General features: G+C 46.3%; 1 protein-coding gene across 1 annotated transcript in view; it reads left to right on the top strand.

Annotated features, from left to right (window-relative positions):
- The window catches only part of TUT4 (terminal uridylyl transferase 4), a 67,295-nt gene that overhangs the window by 15,226 nt on the left and 33,400 nt on the right, over nt 1-18,669 (top strand). Inside the window, exons 5-14 of the mRNA XM_073643467.1 lie at nt 5,904-6,081; nt 6,678-6,766; nt 7,450-7,501; nt 7,890-7,959; nt 8,992-9,118; nt 9,207-9,326; nt 9,411-9,611; nt 11,899-12,073; nt 14,965-15,599; nt 18,257-18,407. Of these exons, the coding sequence (XP_073499568.1) occupies nt 5,904-6,081; nt 6,678-6,766; nt 7,450-7,501; nt 7,890-7,959; nt 8,992-9,118; nt 9,207-9,326; nt 9,411-9,611; nt 11,899-12,073; nt 14,965-15,599; nt 18,257-18,407 (1,798 nt within the window). The remainder of the gene's footprint in view (nt 1-5,903; nt 6,082-6,677; nt 6,767-7,449; nt 7,502-7,889; nt 7,960-8,991; nt 9,119-9,206; nt 9,327-9,410; nt 9,612-11,898; nt 12,074-14,964; nt 15,600-18,256; nt 18,408-18,669) is intronic.

Genomic DNA, 18,669 nt, shown 5'->3' on the forward strand with positions numbered 1-18,669 from the left:
TTTTCCTGTTTTAATCTCTTGAATGCCTCTTTTTTGCTATTTAACGCCCCTTTTATGTTCTTGTTCAACCATATTGGTTTCCTCTTATTTCGGGCCCTTTTATTCCCATACGGTATATACCTCTCACACTGAGTATTCAGAATTCTTTTGAAGGTTTCCCATTTACTATTCGTATTCCTTTGATTAAGAACTTTGTCCCAGTCAATAAGTTGAAGGTTTTCTATCAGCTGATCAAACTTCGCCCTCCTAAAGTTTAATGTTTTTGTTGTTCCCTTATTGATAACCCTACTGAAGGGCATTTTGAAGTCGATAATATTATGGTCGCTATTACCTAGGTGCCCCCCTATCTGTACCTCAGTTATTCTATCAGGCCTATTAGTCAATATTAAGTCCAACACGGCCTTCCCTCTCGTTGGTTCCTGCACTAGTTGGGAGAGATAATTATCCTTAATATTTGTCAAGAACCTTTTTCCTTTCTGAGATCTACAGTTTTCTGTTTCCCAGTCAATATCCGGGTAGTTGAAATCCCCCATTACAATCACTTCATTATGTTTTGCTACTTTGTCTATTTGTCCTAATAGCAGATTCTCATTCTCCTCTGTTATATTTGGTGGCTTATAGCAGACCCCCAGTAATATTTTATTATTATTTTTTGCCCCCTCTATCTCTACCCACATGGACTCGACCCCCTCTTCTCCCTCTCCTATATCTTCCCTTAGTCTGGGCTTTAGACATGACTTTACATATAAGCAGACTCCTCCGCCTTTCCCCTGTTTCTGGTCCCTTCTAAATAAACTATAATCTAATAAATTTACCGCCCAGTCGTAGCTATCGTCTAGCCAAGTCTCTGTTATACCTACGATGTCATACCTCTCCTCCGATATAAGCGCCCGCAGCTCATCCGCCTTATTGGTCAGGCTTCTTGCGTTGGTCAGCATGCAAGATAAAACTTTGGGGTTATTTAGCATCCTATTCTTCTCTAACGATCTAACTGTACTATCCCCACCCCCCTCTCCACCCTCATTATATTCACTTCTCCCCTTCCCCCTTGCTTGCCTCACATCCCACCTATCTCTTTGGTTTCCCCCCCCCCCCCGTCTCTAGTTTAAAAACTCCTCCAACCTATTAGCCATCTTCTTCCCCAGCACAGCTGCACCCTCCCCATTGAGGTGCAGCCCGTCCCTACGGTAGAGCCTGTAGCCGACCGCGAAGTCGGCCCAGTTCTCCATGAATCCAAAGCCTTCTGCCTTGCACCAACTCTTTAGCCACTTATTCACCTCCCTAACTTCCCGTTGGCGCTCCTGTGTGGCTCGCGGGATTGGTAGTATTTCTGAGAAAACTACCTTGGAGGTCCTTGCCCTAAGCTTCCTACCTAGGTCCCTGAAATCATTTTTAAGGACCCTCCATCTACCACTCACTTTGTCATTGGTGCCGATGTGGACCATGACCGCTGGGTCTTCGCCAGCCCCACCCAGTAACCTGTCAACCCGATCCGCGATGTGCCGGACTCGAGCGCCAGGGAGGCAGCACACCGTTCGGCGATCCCGGTCTTTGTGACAGATTGCCCTGTCTGTCCCCCTAATAATAGAGTCGTAGGAGATGGCTGTTTGCTTGGGCACTCCTGTGTATGGGAGAGTCGGCCGAGGTGGCCATTCCTGTGTATGGGAGAGTCGGCCGAGATGGCTGTCAGCCAAACATTCCTGTGTATGAAAGAGTCGGCCGAGATGGCTGTCAGCCGGACATTCCTGTGTATGGAAGAGTTGGCCGAGATGGCTGTCAGCCAGGTACTCCTGTGTATGGGAGAGTCTTAGGAGATGGCTGTTTGCTTGGGCACTCCTGTGTATGGGAGAATCGGCCGAGATGGCTGTCAGCCGGACATTCCTGTGTATGGGGGAGTCGGCCGAGATGGCTGTCAGCCGGACATTTCTGTGTGTGGAAGAGTCGGCCGAGATGGCTGTCAGCCGGACATTTCTGTGTGTGGAAGAGTCGGCCGAGATGGCTGTCAGCCGGAAATTCCTGTGTGTGGGAGAGATGGCTGTCAGCCGGACATTCCTGTGTATAGTAGAGTCGGTCGAGATGGCTGTCCGCCAGACATTCCTGTGTTTTGGGAGAGTCGGCCGAGATGGCTGTCAGCCGGACATTCCTTTGTATGGGAGAGTCTTAGGAGATGGCTGTTTGCTTGGGCACTCCTGTGTGTGAAAGAGTCGGCCGAGATCACTGTCAGCCGGACATTCCTGTGTATGGGAGAGCCGGCCGAGATGGCTGTCAGCCGAACATTCCTGTGTATGGAAGAGTCGGCCGAGATGGCTGTCAGCCAGGCACTCCTGTGTATGGGAGAGTCGTAGGAGATGGCTGTTTGCTTGGGCACTCCTGTGTATGGGAGAGTCGGCCGAGATGGCTGTCAGCCGGACATTCCTGTTTATGGGAGAGTCAGCCGAGGTGGCTGTCAGCCGAACATTCCTGTGTATGGGAGAGTCGGCCGAGATGGCTGTCAGCCGGACATTCCTGTGTGTGGAAGAGTCGGTCGAGATGGCTGTCAGCCGGACATTCCTGTGTGTGGAAGAGTCGGTCGAGATGGCTGTCAGCCGGACATTCCTGTGTGTGGAAGAGTCGGTCGAGATGGCTGTCAGCCAGGCACTCCTGTGTATGGGAGAGCCGTAGGAGATGGCTGTTTGCTTGGTCACTCCTGTGTATGGGAGAGTCGGCCGAGATGGCTGTCAGCCGAACATTCCTGTTTATGAAAGAGTCGGCCGAGATGGCTGTCAGCCAGGCACTCCTGTGTATGGGAGAGCCGTAGGAGATGGCTGTTTGCTTGGGCACTCCTGTGTATGGGAGAGTCGGCCGAGATGGCGGTCAGCCGGACATTCCTGTGTATGGGAGAGTCGGCCGAGATGGCTGTCAGCCGGACATTTCTGTGTATGGGAGAGTCGTAGGAGATGGCTGTTTGCTTGGGCACTCCTGTGTATGGGAGAGTCAGCCGAGATCGCTGTCAGCCGGACATTCCTGTGTGTGGGAGTGTCGGCCGAGATGGCTGTCAGCCGGACATTCCTGTGTATGGGAGAGTCGGCCGAGATGACTGTCAGCCGGATATTCCTGTGTATGGGAGAGTCGTAGGAGATGGCTGTTTGCTTGGGCACTCCTGTGTATGGGAGAATCGGCCGAGATCGCTGTCAGCCGGACATTCCTGTGTGTGGGAGTGTCGGCCGAGATGGCTGTCAGCCGGACATTTCTGCTTATGGGAGAGTCGTAGGAGATGGCTGTTTGCTTGGGCACTCCTGTGTATGGGAGAATCGGCCGAGATCGCTGTCAGCCGGACATTCCTGTGTATGGGAGAGTCGGCCGAGATGGCTGTCCGCCGGCCATTCCTGTGTATGGGAGAATCGGCCGAGATGGCTGTCCGCCGGCCATTCCTGTGTATGGGAGAATCGGCCGACCTTGCTGTCAGCCGGCCATTCCTGTATATGGGAGAGTTGGCCGAGATGGCTGTCAGCCGGACATTCCTGTGTATAGTAGAGTCGGTCGAGATGGCTGTCAGCCGGACATTTCTGTGTATGGGAGAGTCGGCCGAGATGGCTGTCAGCCGGCCATTCCTGTGTATGGGAGAATCGGCCGAGCTTGCTGTCAGCTGGCCATTCCTGTGTATGGGAGAGTCAGTCGAGATGGCTGTCCGCTCGACATTCCAGTGTTTGGGAGAGTCGGCCGAGATGGCTGTCAGCCGGACATTCCTGTGTGTGGGAGAGTCGGCCGAGATGGCTGTCAGCCGAACATTCCTGTTTATGAAAGAGTCGGCCGAGATGGCTGTCAGCCAGGCACCCCTGTGTATGGGAGAGCCGTAGGAGATGGCTGTTTGCTTGGGCACTCCTGTGTATGGGAGAGTCGGCCGAGATGGCGGTCAGCCGGACATTCCTGTGTATGGGAGAGTCGGCCGAGATGGCTGTCAGCCGGACATTTCTGTGTATGGGAGAGTCGTAGGAGATGGCTGTTTGCTTGGGCACTCCTGTGTATGGGAGAGTCAGCCGAGATCGCTGTCAGCCGGACATTCCTGTGTGTGGGAGTGTCGGCCGAGATGGCTGTCAGCCGGACATTTCTGCTTATGGGAGAGTCGGCCGAGATGGCTGTCAGCCTGACATTCCTGTGTATGGGAGAGTCGGCCGAGATGGCTGTCAGCCGGACATTCCTGTGTATGGGAGAGTCGGCCGAGATGGCTGTCCGCCGGCCATTCCTGTGTATGGGAGAATCGGCCGAGATGGCTGTCCGCCGGCCATTCCTGTGTATGGGAGAATCAGCCGACCTTGCTGTCAGCCGGCCATTCCTGTATATGGGAGAGTTGGCCGAGATGGCTGTCAGCCGGACATTTCTGTGTATGGGAGAGTCGGCCGAGATGGCTGTCAGCCGGCCATTCCTGTGTATGGGAGAATCGGCCGAGCTTGCTGTCAGCTGGCCATTCCTGTGTATGGGAGAGTCGGCCGAGATAGCTGTCAGCCGGCCATTCCTGTGTATGGGAGAATCGGCCGAGCTTGCTGTCAGCTGGCCATTCCTGTGTATGGGAGAGTCAGTCGAGATGGCTGTCCGCTCGACATTCCTGTGTTTGGGAGAGTCGGCCGAGATGGCTGTCAGCCGGACATTCCTTTGTATGGGAGAGTCGGCCATGGTGGCTGTTGGCTTGGGCGCTTCTGCGTATGGGAAGAGTCAGTTGAGATGGCTGTCAACAGGATGATCGGCCAAAACATCGTTCTGCTGACAGCCATCAAAAGGCCCCGTCACACATAACGAGATAGCTAGCGAGATCGTTATTACGTCACGGTTTTGGGATCGCTGTAGAGTCGTTTCGTGATCGCTGGGGAGCTGTCAAATATGCAGAACTTCCCAACTATTTCGGCCGCCCCAGCGATCTAAGTAACGATCTTGGCGGTCGTTGGGACGCTTTCACACACCAGCTATTTCAACGATCCACACCTTGATAGGGACTGTACTGTGTCACAAAGGCGTGCATAAAATTACGCAAAATCAGGACTCAGTCGATTGAACGGATATCAACAGCCTGGAGAATTCTGCTAGGATCTGCAATCCAGCACGAGGTCAGAAACAAAGGACGGAATCGCTATTCTGTTGCCTTCTTTATGCACGGCGGAAAATTAGAACGCTGTAGCGACCACCAATCGGGGACGAGGGGTGCGGAAAAGTCCAATTTATGCACGCCTACGTGTCTCAGTTCTGAATCGCTAACGAGGTCGTTGATAAGGTGTCAAATACAGCGATGCACACTGCCCAGCGGGAGCGCAACGACCCAGGAATGGTCCAGGAAGCTTTGTAACGATCAGCGATCTCACAGCAGGGGCCTGATCGTTGCTACCTGTCAGACATAACGAGATCGCTAGCAAGATCGCTATTGCGTCACAAAAACCGTGACGTATCAACGATCTCGCTAGCAAATCTCGTTATGTGTGACGGGGCCTTAATGTGTATGGCCGACCTTAGTCTGACCTGTAAACAAGATCGGATGAGTGATTTGCTTAAGGGTCACCCTAAGGCCAAGAAATTAGGTGGTCATTGTATTCTAAGAAGGGCAGATATCTGAAAGCAGACTGGAGCCTGCAAAAAGATCGGGTCTCAACCTGAGATCTTTGATCCTTTATTTACATTGTAGAGCTGTGGATCAACAAAAGCCATTGTCTCCCAGTATGGTGACCATGGATCCTGCTGCACAGCAAGCCACCGGATTCAAGGTTTTAAGTAGATGCTACCACTTGGTAAATAGTTGGATGATACAAGAGTCCTGTAAACTTTGTCAACCCCCCCCCCCCCCCAATACATTCGTGTGTACCCTCAATTTGAGGATTTTGCAGCTGTATAATGTATGAGGCTGCAGATGTCATTACTCACTGATATGAATTTATTTGCAGGAGAAGCAGGAGGAGAATGAGTTGCGCTCTCTTCCGCCTCCATCGGCGGCTCAGATTGAAGCTTTGGGAGTGACCCTGGTGAATGCAGCAAAGGAGCATGGGATATCTCAGGAGGACTTCCTGTCTAGGCAGCAAATCGTTATCGAGATGGAGAAAATTATCCAGATGAAATTGCCCGGTATGTATTTTTGTAAATGGTGACGCCGGTGGGAAATTTCATTTTAATTTTTCATTATCAGTTTTTGAAATTGAAAATGGACAATTTCCCTTGTACCCACAATCCTAAAATAGTAAGTTACCCCTCGTGGGTTGGGAGATGAAATGGAAGTAACCTGTTTTGTTTTAAAGGGAATGTGTCGTCATAAAATTACGTATTTGTTTAAAGAAAGCTTTTGTATTATACTCCTTTTTTTTAAACATTTTTTGGCATTCTTTTTTTTCACAATTACAATCTATATTAAAAACATTAGGTTGGCAGTATATGTCAAAAGCATTCCTACACCTCCGGCACTGGCCCCGATATCCCTGGAACCACACCTGGATTCCTCATGTGACACTGTTGTGCCACGTGAACGCTGCAGCCAATCAGTGGCTGCTAATGGGCTGCAGTTCTCACTCGTCCAAAGGACTGAGTGGAGCACTCATGTGACATAAGTGTCACGCCAGCTTGGGATAGCTTAAAATTTCCTAAATGGTTTATTCCAGAAATATTCAATAGGTATTCATTACTTATCCATAAAACTGCTTGCGGCATCCTCTCCTTCTCGTTCCTAGAGTGCTCGCTGAGAATGTACGGATCCTCGCTGACTCGATTTGCATTCAAAACGAGCGACATTAACATAGATGTAAAGTTTCCACCTAAGGTATGTATGATGGTAAATGGAAATACTGCTACTTCATAGATAATTGCGTTCCTCATCTTCAGTACAGAAGCCCTATTGAATATAGGCCAGACTTGTAATATATTCTAAATCCACTATATAACTTTGATCACCGTGTTGTTTTAAAAAATGTCCCAACATTTTGTATTTATTAGTTACTTAAAAGGGATGGTTTTTGAAAATTACCTTTAAAGTAGGGAATGTGATAAAATAAGCCTGCTAGTGCCTCTAACCTCTCTGGTGGTCCTGCTGGTCTCTGTTGACATGACCAGCAGAGATACTGAGCTATACTCGTATGTCTACTGCACCCAATCACTGGTCTTAGCTGCCTAACATTTAAGTTCCAAGTGGGTATTTATCAGATAGTTTTCACTGGGGGTGTGTACTTCGCCCTCTACTACGTTGCCCAATCATAATCAGGCAGCAACACAACAGAAAAAGAACACGACCCCACCATAGCTCAGGTTTCTCAGTGTGTGAGATGTAATGATACAGCTCTGATCTCCTGGTCGAACCTCCTGCATGATTAGAAAGTGCTGGGAGATTAGAGCACAGATGCACCTTTCAGATAAGGTCCCTATGTGGGCAGGGGCAGCGCAGCTGAGTTTACCTGTGTCACATTACAAACCCTTATTCCACTGCACATGTAATCCTTTTTGTTTCAGATGAGCCAACCAGACGTTTTAATCAAAGCTCTCGATATTCTAAAAAACTGCGGTAAGTCAATTTTATCTTTCTTGAACTAATTTTTCCATCTCTGTTTTTTTTGTTAGACTGCTGTTATATTTATGCTTAAACGGGTCATACAGCAACTTGCACTTCCGCATCCGGAAGCAGGAGGCGCTGCTGACATTGCATAGACTCCTATATTGCCACGTTTCGTGCACAGTCGACAGGTACTGTTCATTTGTGCTATTCTAATTAACAGGTGCATAATACCTGGTGGGCTTGCGTCAGACTTGCCATTAACGCAGTGTGAACAGGACCTGTCACCTCCGTGGGGGGCAAAAGGGAGAGGTGCTGGATGACCCCTTTTTAACTGTGTGCTCTTTGTAAATCAGGATACTCTTATCTCGTATAATGTTTTTCCTCCCGCTGATTCCAGCTCACTTTGTAGAGGTTGAATCTGATTTCCATGCAAAGGTTCCTGTTGTGTTTTGTAAAGACAAGAAGAGGTATGTTTCTTCCTTTAATGATTGGCGCTTACGATTAATGTTACTTTAACACCATTTTGCTTCCAAAATTCTGTGCACTGATAACATATATTTATGGCAGTGAGAACATTTTATATTTTTCTCTATTCAATTACGTGTATTTTCCACGGCAGTATCTGCCTGTGATTTCTACTGCAGAAAATACACGTCGGATGTGTGAATCTGCACAGTGATTAACGCTATTGTTATTCAGTGGGACCAATTCTTATGGTTTTCTCTCTACTGGCAGATACAATTTTGAAGCGAATGCATCAGAATACAAACTGAATACATTACCTCGATCTTAGACCTGATAGGGGTGCTATATTTACTTTCAAAGTCCATGCCACAATAGCTGAATATTCCTATATGAAATTTTAACTTAATCTCTTTCCACCTAGTTTGATTCACGGCCCCTCAGTGTCCCTCCTCCCTGCTGCTGCTGATGCTAAGATCTCACATCCCTCAGTACAAGCTGAAGCCTTCAGTCAGGCTGGGCAGGCGGAGACTGTATACATTAAAGCTCCTGAGCCAATTCATTGTATGGCAGGACTAATTAAATGTTTTTATATGAACCCCTTCCTGCCCCATGATGTGCCTTTGCTTTCGTGGATGGGTATATGGAGCAGGCTCAGGAGCGGAGACCGAAAAATTTCTACTATAGCATTGGAGGACATGATGCAAACAAACGATCACAGGTTCAAGTTCCCAAGTGGGAGGGGGGCTAAAAAGAAAAGTTTTTAAAAAGATTGAAAATAAATGTAAAAAAAATATATATATAGAAGTTTCGATCTCCCACCTTATCCCAAACAGAAAATAAAAAAAGTTAGCATGCTCGTTTTTGAATTGTGATTCGTGTATGTGTATATATAAATATACATATATACATACATATACACACACCACAATGCACGATTTGGGATGAGGTGGGTAATCAAAACTTTCATCTATATGCATATATATATATATATATATATATGTATTATAGTTGCGATTTATTTTTTCCACCCCCAGTGGATTGACTTGCAAAGTGAGTGCCGGAAATGACACGGCGTGCCTTACCACTGAATTATTGGCAGCAGTAGGCAGACTGGAGCCTGCCCTCATCCCATTGGTGTTATCTTTCCGCTATTGGGCAAGGGTAAGTAATAATTTTAGGACGCTGTAGAAACTATAGAATTTCAGAATCAGGACGAATATTTATACTTTATGTCCCTTATCTTTTACAGCTATGCCACATTGACTGCCAAGCAGAAGGTGGGATCCCATCTTACTCTTTTGCCTTAATGGTGGTATTTTTTCTCCAGAAAAGACAGCCACCGATCCTTCCAGCATACTTAGGATCCTGGGTAAGCATTCGGTATATATGTTTACATTCCTTATACTACACCATGTGCAGTCGTGATATCGCCATCTCTACCGGGCCTCAATAGGTAGACGGCTTCGAAACCAAGAGACTTGATGATTATCACTTAAAGGGGGTATCTGACGAGAAGTACGCGGAATGGGAATACAGACCGGGCAGCAGCGACGGCAAGAATATGGGAATGGATGGACGGGGAAGGAATGAGAACCACAGGAGGAACGCAGGATCTGAAGCTGAGAACAGGAGGAATAAAGAGAAGCATGGAAAGGCAAGTAGTGCTGCAAAGGGGAGTGAGTTAAATGGACGGCCTTTTGGTTTGTAGCTCACTCACGTCCACATCTGATGGTGGCATCACACTGCGTCAACGAATTATCAATGAATTGGAAGGGTTGTTGAGCTCTCTGGAGCAGCACAGCCCCACCTTTGTTAATTCAGACGCTGTGGCTTGTAGGATAGGATAACTCCTAATTGTCCAGTAGATCTGGGACCTGCATCTACAGTCATATGAAAAAGTTTGGGCACCCCTATTAATCTTAAGCTTAATGTTTTATAAAAATTGGTGTTTTTGCAACAGCTATTTCAGTTTGATATATGTAATAACTGTTGGACACAGTAATGTTTCTGCCTTGAAATGAGGTTTATTGTACTAACAGAAAATGTGCAATCTGCATTCAAACAAAATTTGAAAGGTGCATAAGTATGGGCACCCTTATCATTTTCTTGTTTTAAATACTCCTACCTACTTTTTACTGACTTACTAAAGCACTTTTTTTGGTTTTGTAACCTCATGGAGCTTTGAACTTTATAGCCAGGTGTATGCAATCATGAGAAAAGCTACTTAAAGTGGCCACTTGCAAGTCGTTCTTCTGTTTGAATCTCCTCTGAAGAGTGGCATCATGGGCTCCTCAAAATAACTGTCAAATGATCTGAAAACAAAGATTATTCAACATAGTTGTTCAGGGGAAGCATACAAAAAGCTGTCTCAGAGATTTAACCTGTCAGTTTCCACTGTGAGGAACATAGTAAGGAAATGGAAGAACACAGGGACAGTTCTTGTTAAGGCCAGAAGTGGCAGGCCAAGAAAAACATCAGAAAGGCAGAGAAGAAGAATGGTGAGATCAGTCAAGGACAATCCTCAGACCACCTCCAGAGAGCTGCAGCATCAACTTGCTGCAGATGGTGTCACTGTGCATCGGTCAACTATACAAGGCACTTTGCACAAGGAGAAGCTGTATGGGAGAGTGATGCGAAAGAAGCCGTTTCTGCAAGCACGCCACAAACAGAGTTGGCTGAGGTATGCAAAAGCACATTTGGAGAAGCCAATTTCTTTTTGGAAGAAGGTCCTGTGGACTGATGAAATCAAGATTGAGTTATTTGGTCATACAAAAAGGCGTTATGCATGGTGGCAAAAAAACACAGCATTCCAAGAAAAACACTTGCTACCCACAGTAAAATTTGGTGGAGGTTCCATCATGCTTTGGGGCTGTGTGGTCAATGCTGGCAGTGGGAATCTTGTTAAAGTTGAGGGACGCATGGATTCCACTCAGTATCAGCAGATTCTTGACAATAGTGTTCAAGAATCAGTGATAAATATGAAGTTACAAAGTGGATGGATCTTTCAGCAAGACAATGATCCAAAACACCGCTCCAAATCTACTCAGGCATTCATGCAGAGGAACAACTACAATGTTCTGGAATGGCCATCCCAGTCCCCAGACCTGAATATCATTGAACATCTGTGGGATCATTTGAAGAGGGCTGTCCATGCTCGGCGACCATCAAACTTAACTGAACTGGAATTGTTTTGTAAAGAGGAATGGTCAAAAATACCTTCATCCAGGATCCAGGAACTCATTAAAAGCTACAGGAAGCGACTAGAGGCTGTTATTTTTGCAAAAGGAGGATCTACTAACTATTAATGTCACTTTTCTGGTGAGGTGCCCATACTTATGCACCTGTCAAATTTTGTTTGAATGCAGATTGCACATTTTCTGTTAGTACAATGAACCTCATTTCAAGGCAGAAACATTACTGTATCCAACAGTTATTACATATATCAAACTGAAATAGCTGTTGCAAAAACACCAATTTTTATAGAACATTAAGCTTAAGATTAATAGGGGTGCCCAAACTTTTTCATATGACTGTATGTTGAGAACTAGTCTTGCCGGGGACAGAGAGTTTGGCCGCACAAGAGCATCTCCATTCCTTAATTTCTCCGCAAGCTCAAAAAATTTCTGAGCATGCTTGCCATACAATTTTTGGAGCATTGCATCCAGATTCTCTTCGATTGCAGAGCACTGGAGCTGATCCTGCTGAAAATAATACAATATGTACTGCAGTGGTGGTGGTGGTGATGAAAATAATACAATATGTACTGCAGTGGTGGTGATGGGGAGGTAATTCCAGGGAATGGTGGACCCCTTTAAGTTATATAAATGCTAATGTTTAGTGAAAGCTCTTGGATCCGTCCTACAGTTTAGATTATGTCTAGACGAGGCGATCACTTCAAGATGCACCATCTATTTTGACTTTTCTTAATGTTTTCTGTCTAGTGCCGCTTGGTGTTTGAACAGTCTCACCAGGTATCTCTCGGACAGCTGTGGTTGGAGTTGCTTAAGTTTTACACATTGGAGTTTGCAATGGAAGAATATGTGATCAGCGTGCGAGTACAAAGCATGCTAAGCAGGGAAAACAAGAACTGGCCAAAAAGACGAATAGCCATAGAAGGTAAATACTCATCATCTTATGTCTTAATCTTTCAGTTGAACGGTTCACATCATGTTAGGAGCCTACATTGGCGATACACATCGGGAGACTCTCCAGACGTATACCTCTAAGACCAGTTTCAGACAACCACGTTCCACTTTCTGAGTATGGACCGCGGGCAGTCCATACATCTGTACTTGGACTGTGAAAGACAGATGTGTGCAACCAGCGTAACAAGCTTTTTTTCCTGCATATACAGTACAGACCAAAAGTTTGGACACACCTTCTCATTTAAAGATTTTTCTATATTTTCATGGCTATGAAAATTGTACATTCACACTGAAGGCATCAAAACTATGAATTAACACGTGGAATTATATACTTAACAAAAAAGTGTGAAACAACTGAAAATATGTCTTATATTGTAGATTCTTCAAAGTAGCCACCTTTTGCTTTGATGACTGCTTTGCACACTCTTGGCATTCTCTTGATGAGCTTCAAGAGGTAGTCACCGGAAATGGTTTTCACTTCACAGGTGTGCCCTGTCAGGTTTAATGAGTGGGATTTCTTGCCTTATAAATGGGGTTGGGACCATCAGTTGTGTTGTGCAGAAGTCAGGTGGATACACAGCTGATAGTCCTACAGAATAGACTGTTAGAATTTGTATTATGGCAAGAAAAAAGCAGCTAAGTAAAGAAAAATGAGTGGCCATCATTACTTTAAGAAATGAAGGTCAGTCAGTGCGAAAAATTGAGCAAACTTTGAAAGTGTCCCCAAGTGCAGTTGCAAAAACCATCAAGCGCTACAAAGAAACTGGCTCACATGAGGACCGCCCCAGGAAAGGAAGACCAAGAGTCACCTCTGCTTCTGAGGATAAGTTTATCCGAGTCACCAGCCTCAGAAATTGCAGGTTAACAGCAGCTCAGATTAGAGACCAGGTCAATGCCACACAGAGTTCTAGCAGCAGATACATCTCTACAACAACTGTTAAGAGGAGACTTTGTGCAGCAGGCCTTCATGGTAAAATAGCTGCTAGGAAACCACTGCTAAGGACAGGCAACAAGCAGAAGAGACTTGTTTGGGCTAAAGAACACAAGGAATGGACATTAGACCAGTGGAAATCTGTGCTTTGGTCTGATGAGTCCAAATTTGAGATCTTTGGTTCCAACCACCGTGTCTTTGTGCGACGCAGAAAAGGTGAACGGATGGACTCTACATGCCTGGTTCCCACCGTGAAGCATGGAGGAGGAGGTGTGATGGTGTGGGGGTGCTTTGCTGGTGACACTGTTGGGGATTTATTCAAAATTGAAGGCATACTGAACCAGCATGGCTACCACAGCATCTTGCAGCGGCATGCTATTCCATCCGGTTTGCGTTTAGTTGCACCATCATTTATTTTTCAACAGCACAATGACCCCAAACACACCTCCAGGCTGTGTAAGGGCTATTTGACCAAGAAGGAGAGTGATGGGGTGCTACGCCAGATGACCTGGCCTCCACAGTCACCAGACCTGAACCCAATCGAGATGGTTTGGGGTGAGCTGGACTGCAGAGTGAAGGCAAAAGGGCCAACAAGTGCTAAGTATCTCTGGGAACTCCTTCAAGATTGTTGGAAGACCATTTCCGGTGACTACCTCTTGAAGCTCATCAAGAGAATGCCAAGAGTGTGCAAAGCAGTCATCAAAGCAAAAGGTGGCTACTTTGAAGAACCTAGAATATAAGACATATCTTCAGTTGTTTCACACTTTTTTGTTAAGTATATAATTCCACATGTGTTAATTCATAGTTTTGATGCCTTCAGTGTAAATGTACAATTTTCATAGTATTTCCTACTGATAGGTTATTGATAGCCGTGGGTTGGACCGCTGGAACCCCCATTGGAGCTGAAAACCTAGCACTGCAGACGTCCCCATGAATGATGTGCAGGTTGAGCAGTCTTTCTCGTTGGAACTGCCTGAAATGGCCGGGTGCTGTACTCTATTATCGGCAGTCTCATGGAGATTGAAAAAGGCCAAGGTGGGCCTGCTCAACCTCCTTGCACTTCAAGAGATTGTCCACTACTTTTACATTGATGGCCTACCCTTAGGATAGGTCATCAATGTCTGATCGGCCGGGGTCTGACACCCAGCAGCGCCAACGATCAGCTGTTCCGGCGGCCCAGCCGGAAGTTCTTACTTGCGGAGCTGGCCTTCTATTTCTAGTGACCGCCACAGGGTACTGCACATCGTCCTCCTATTTATTTTAATTGGAGGCGGATGTGCACTACCAAGTCCCGGCCATTACAAGTAGACGGCCAGCTCAACAAGGAAGTACTTGCCACCGCCGCCACCACCTATAACAGCTGATTGGCGGGGGTGCCGGGTGTCGATCAGACATGGGTTACCTATCCTATGTAAAAGCAGTGGACAACCTCTTTCAGATGGGATTCTGCAAAGCCCTGTTCTCTGGAAGGTCTCAATGGTCAATCCTAGACATTCTGCCCCAACACCATGATCCTGTCCTGGGAAAACCTGATTAAAATAGTTGTATCTAACCTCCAGATGTGAACAAAGAGAGTACCAGTCATTGACGTCTTGAAAGTGCAGAGGTACTGAAGCACAAAATATACTATAAAATTGTAGAACATTTTCTTTATTTGCTAACCAGGAAAATTAGCAGCTTTTCTTGTGAAACCATATGACCCCCCCCCCCCCCACACACACACACACACACACACACACACACACACACACACACACACACACACACACACACACACACACACACACACACACACACACACTCACCCATCCTCAGCCATGGTCCCCTGGAAGTTGTTCATGGCCGTTGCCAATTATCTAGCACTATTTTCACACGATGATGCAAACCGATGCCATAAATGACAAAACTTCATACATTTCTGTTTTCTCTAGATCCTTTTGCACTAAAGAGGAACGTCGCAAGGAGTCTCAACAGCCAGATGGTATACGAGTACATACTGGAGCGTTTCCGTGCAGCCTACAGATATTTTGCTCGTCCGCAAAGAAATGAGAAGAACAAATCCAAAACAGAGACTAAAAAGAGGGGAAAGTCTTGCAGCCAGAAATGTGGGGGTCCCATGGATAATGGTAGTGTCCAGGAGGGTGAAAGTGATGGAGGTGAGATGGAAAGCAATGACTTGGAGACCGGGGGGTGCAATAATTCTGAAAAGGACATCAGGGACACCATGGAAGGACTACTTGTGAGCGACGAGGAGGCAGGTCATCCCACCTCTTCTCAGGAGCAGGGTATGGATCTGACTTGTTTGTCGGAGACAGACCAGAAATCTGAAGCTTTAGGAGTTACGGCAAGCGGAAAATATAATGGAAAAGACTCCTCAGCAATTACAGATGATGATGATACTACTGAAGGAAAGTGTGCATCAGAAGCGACATGTTCTCTGCAAAACGGGCTTGATGAGTGCACCTCAGCTACCTCACTTCATCACGAAACTTTGAAGAATGAAGGAAACATTGCTGATGATGAATTGCATTATATCTTTGATAAGCTTATCTTAACTTCTGGAAAGGTAAGAAACTGAAACACCTCCCACTCCCCCCAAAAAAAGCCGTACAGTCCACAGAAGCGAGTGCAAAAAAATCCTCCAAAAATATTAGGCAAATCCTCCACGTATGCAAAAGAATAGAGGCAGTATAATAGGAGTCACGTATGCAAAGTGTTGGTAGTCAGAAGAAGATTGGAAAAAAATGCAGAAAAATATAGTTATTGTCCAGTATTAATGCACAGAGGCAAGTATTCATACCTATAGTCACCAATCCAGAAAAATCGTATGCATGTTAGAGTGACTCCTATCTTGTATGTATGGCCAGGGGTTTTGCAGATTTGTGATATCAGGGCTGCTTTTTTCCAAGAACGGTGCCGCACCTGTACAGAGTCTGTGTGGTATTGCAGCTTAGCTCCATTCACTTCAATGGAGATAAGAAGTAATACCAAATAACTCTTGGACAGGTGTGGCACTCGTTTTGGCAAAAAGCTGCCATGTATTCATAATATACAACCCCTTTCAGACTACCTACAAATTGATCCATTTTGCTTCTGCCTCTAAAAGTTTTGCTGAACCAAAGTTGGACCCTATATCATTGCATAAGGGGCTGTGTGCAGAGCTAGCGCCAACACCTGACAGACCCATGTAAGTGCCATTGATCACTTGTGTCCTGGAGGAACGTCGTGTATGGAGGGTGCTCAGGAGCTGAGGCTGCTCCAAACAGCGAAGGAGCCTGCTGCGCTGTTCTGCCGGCGCCTAAATGTAACTGCTGCGATCAGTGCCAATTCTGATCGGAGCAGTTTTACCAATTGACTGGGTTCAATTGTCGTGGCAGACAGGGGCTCTTGAAGACCCCCATGTGGCCATGTTTATACACCTCAGAAGCCCAGCATAAAAAAAAAAAAGAGAATAGAAATGGCAGAATCACTGTTTTCCATTCACTTCACCTCCCAAAAAATGGTACAAAAAAGTTATCTTTTGGGTTGTGGAATTAAAATCGAAAGCAAAGAGGGGCCCGCTGGGACTCTTGTCACCCAAGGGCCCACATAAACCTGGAGCCGGCCCTGCTGTATGCATTACCTTGGTTTAGAGGGGACGGACACGTTGTTAATAAAAGTTTGTATTTGGAAAGTTACACAACAGCCTTATGGATGATATCTGTGTGCAAAGTGGGCAGATTTGCCCCAGGTACAATCCGCCTGAGTATCTGCGATGCTCACTCTACATGGAGTATGGTGTCAGACCAGTACGATAACATTTCAGGAACCTGTTCAGTTCCGATGCCTATAAAAGTAGTTTTAATAGTTCTTCGGACTCCTGTTATTATCCGAGGCTGGGATATCTCTCTGACATACACCCAGCCGACGTCAGGAAGTGGTGAAATACATCAACCATCCTTATGGGAAGTGGTAGGAACTCAATAAGTAGATTGTTTTATTATGTTTTTATGCGGTTTTGTAGTAACTTTCGCCATAGAGATTTTTTACTTTCCGTTTTTTTTTTCAAATACATCTTTATCCTTCTAATTATGCCAGATTTGCCGTGACTTGTGGGTGGCTCTATTCACATTACGTTCATAACATGCACACTAAATATTTCCATAGAGCAAATGAAGGACTCCATCAGGCCCGTATACACCAGTACTCTGTAAAAAAAACATAGGATTGCATAGCAGACTATATTATTGCATCCCACGTGTAACATATGTCATAGCCTCCAGTAGCCATTACTGCAATGAAGGTGGAGGTCTCAAGTGGAATAGTGCCTGGAGGATCCCTGCCCTCCTTCTTTTGCTGATACCCAGTGTCCGGAGGTCCTCGGGTATCATGAGTGTCTGATGTTTGGATTTATGCGTTGTGAGGTTGATGCCCACCAGTGCCAAGAAGGGGCCGAATATGTTAACATCCCGCTACTGCTCCATTCATTGTATTTGGGACAGATGGCCTCCTGTAGCCATTATGGCAATGAAGGTGGAGGTCTCAAGTGGATTAGTGCCTGGAGGGTCCCTGCCCTCCGTCTTTTGCTGATACCCAATGTCCAGGAGTGCTCGGGTACCGTGAGTGTCTGGTGTTCGAATTTATGCTTTGTGAGGTTGATACCCACCAGTGCCAAGAGGGGGCCGAATTTGCTCACATCCCACTACCGCCCCGTTCATTGTATTTGGGACAGATGGAGATACCTAAATATGGTTCTCAGCTACATCCGAGTCCCATTGACAATGAATGGACAAGAGGCCGAGCATTCATATCTCTGCTCCGCTCAAGACGGGGCTGCAGAACCCAATCTGGGGGTCCCCTATACTGTCTGATTGGTTTGCTAACTATATTGACAATAATGGAAATGGTGTCACAGTTATGGCCGACCAATCAGGTGCTTGCTTCCAGTGTCCATAGGCTTGACAGTGACAGTTGGCAGCCAATTCTGCAGCTGCTGACAGTCGTCGTTTACTAGGGAGAAGAGTCCAGCACTTTTTTTCATCCGCCTCTTAGTGGCAAGAGCCTGTACCCCGCCGGTGCTGTGTACCCCCCCAATGACACCAGCAAGAAACTTCAAAAAGTCCTATGTTATATTCTAATGGGCCAATGGTTTCATGGGCTGTAGGATGTGACTGGCCTGACATGTCTGTACTGTAACTTGAATTACATATTTATTTTTTACTAACGATGTCCCTCTGATCGCAGCCGCCCACCATTGTCTGCAGCATCTGCAAGCGCGACGGGCACTCCAAAGATGACTGTCCTGAAGATTTCAAGAAGATCGACCTAAAGCCTTTGCCCGCCATGACCGCCAGGTTTCGGGATATACTAGACCGATTGTGCAAGAAGTGTTACGGTGGGTCTCCAGTTCATAACCAAATATCATTGTACTCGCCAGATAGTATCTGGGTTAGGCGAAGTTTACACCTGCGTTTCTTAAAGGGGATGTCTCCTATTTCTCATATTGATGATCGATCCTTAGGATAGGCCAGCATTATGAGATCGGTGGATGTTTGATCCTGGCATTAAACTGATCAGCTTTTGTCATATCCGGCAGTTGTCAGGTGTAAATGGTGTGCGACGTAGAACAGCCTTGTACATTGTTTATCTGTCGCTGC

Source organism: Phyllobates terribilis, unplaced genomic scaffold (genome assembly GCF_046119375.1).
Source record: "Phyllobates terribilis strain yellow unplaced genomic scaffold, ASM4611937v1 Scaffold_8__6_contigs__length_399053987, whole genome shotgun sequence".
NCBI classification, from domain to species: domain Eukaryota; kingdom Metazoa; phylum Chordata; class Amphibia; order Anura; family Dendrobatidae; genus Phyllobates; species Phyllobates terribilis.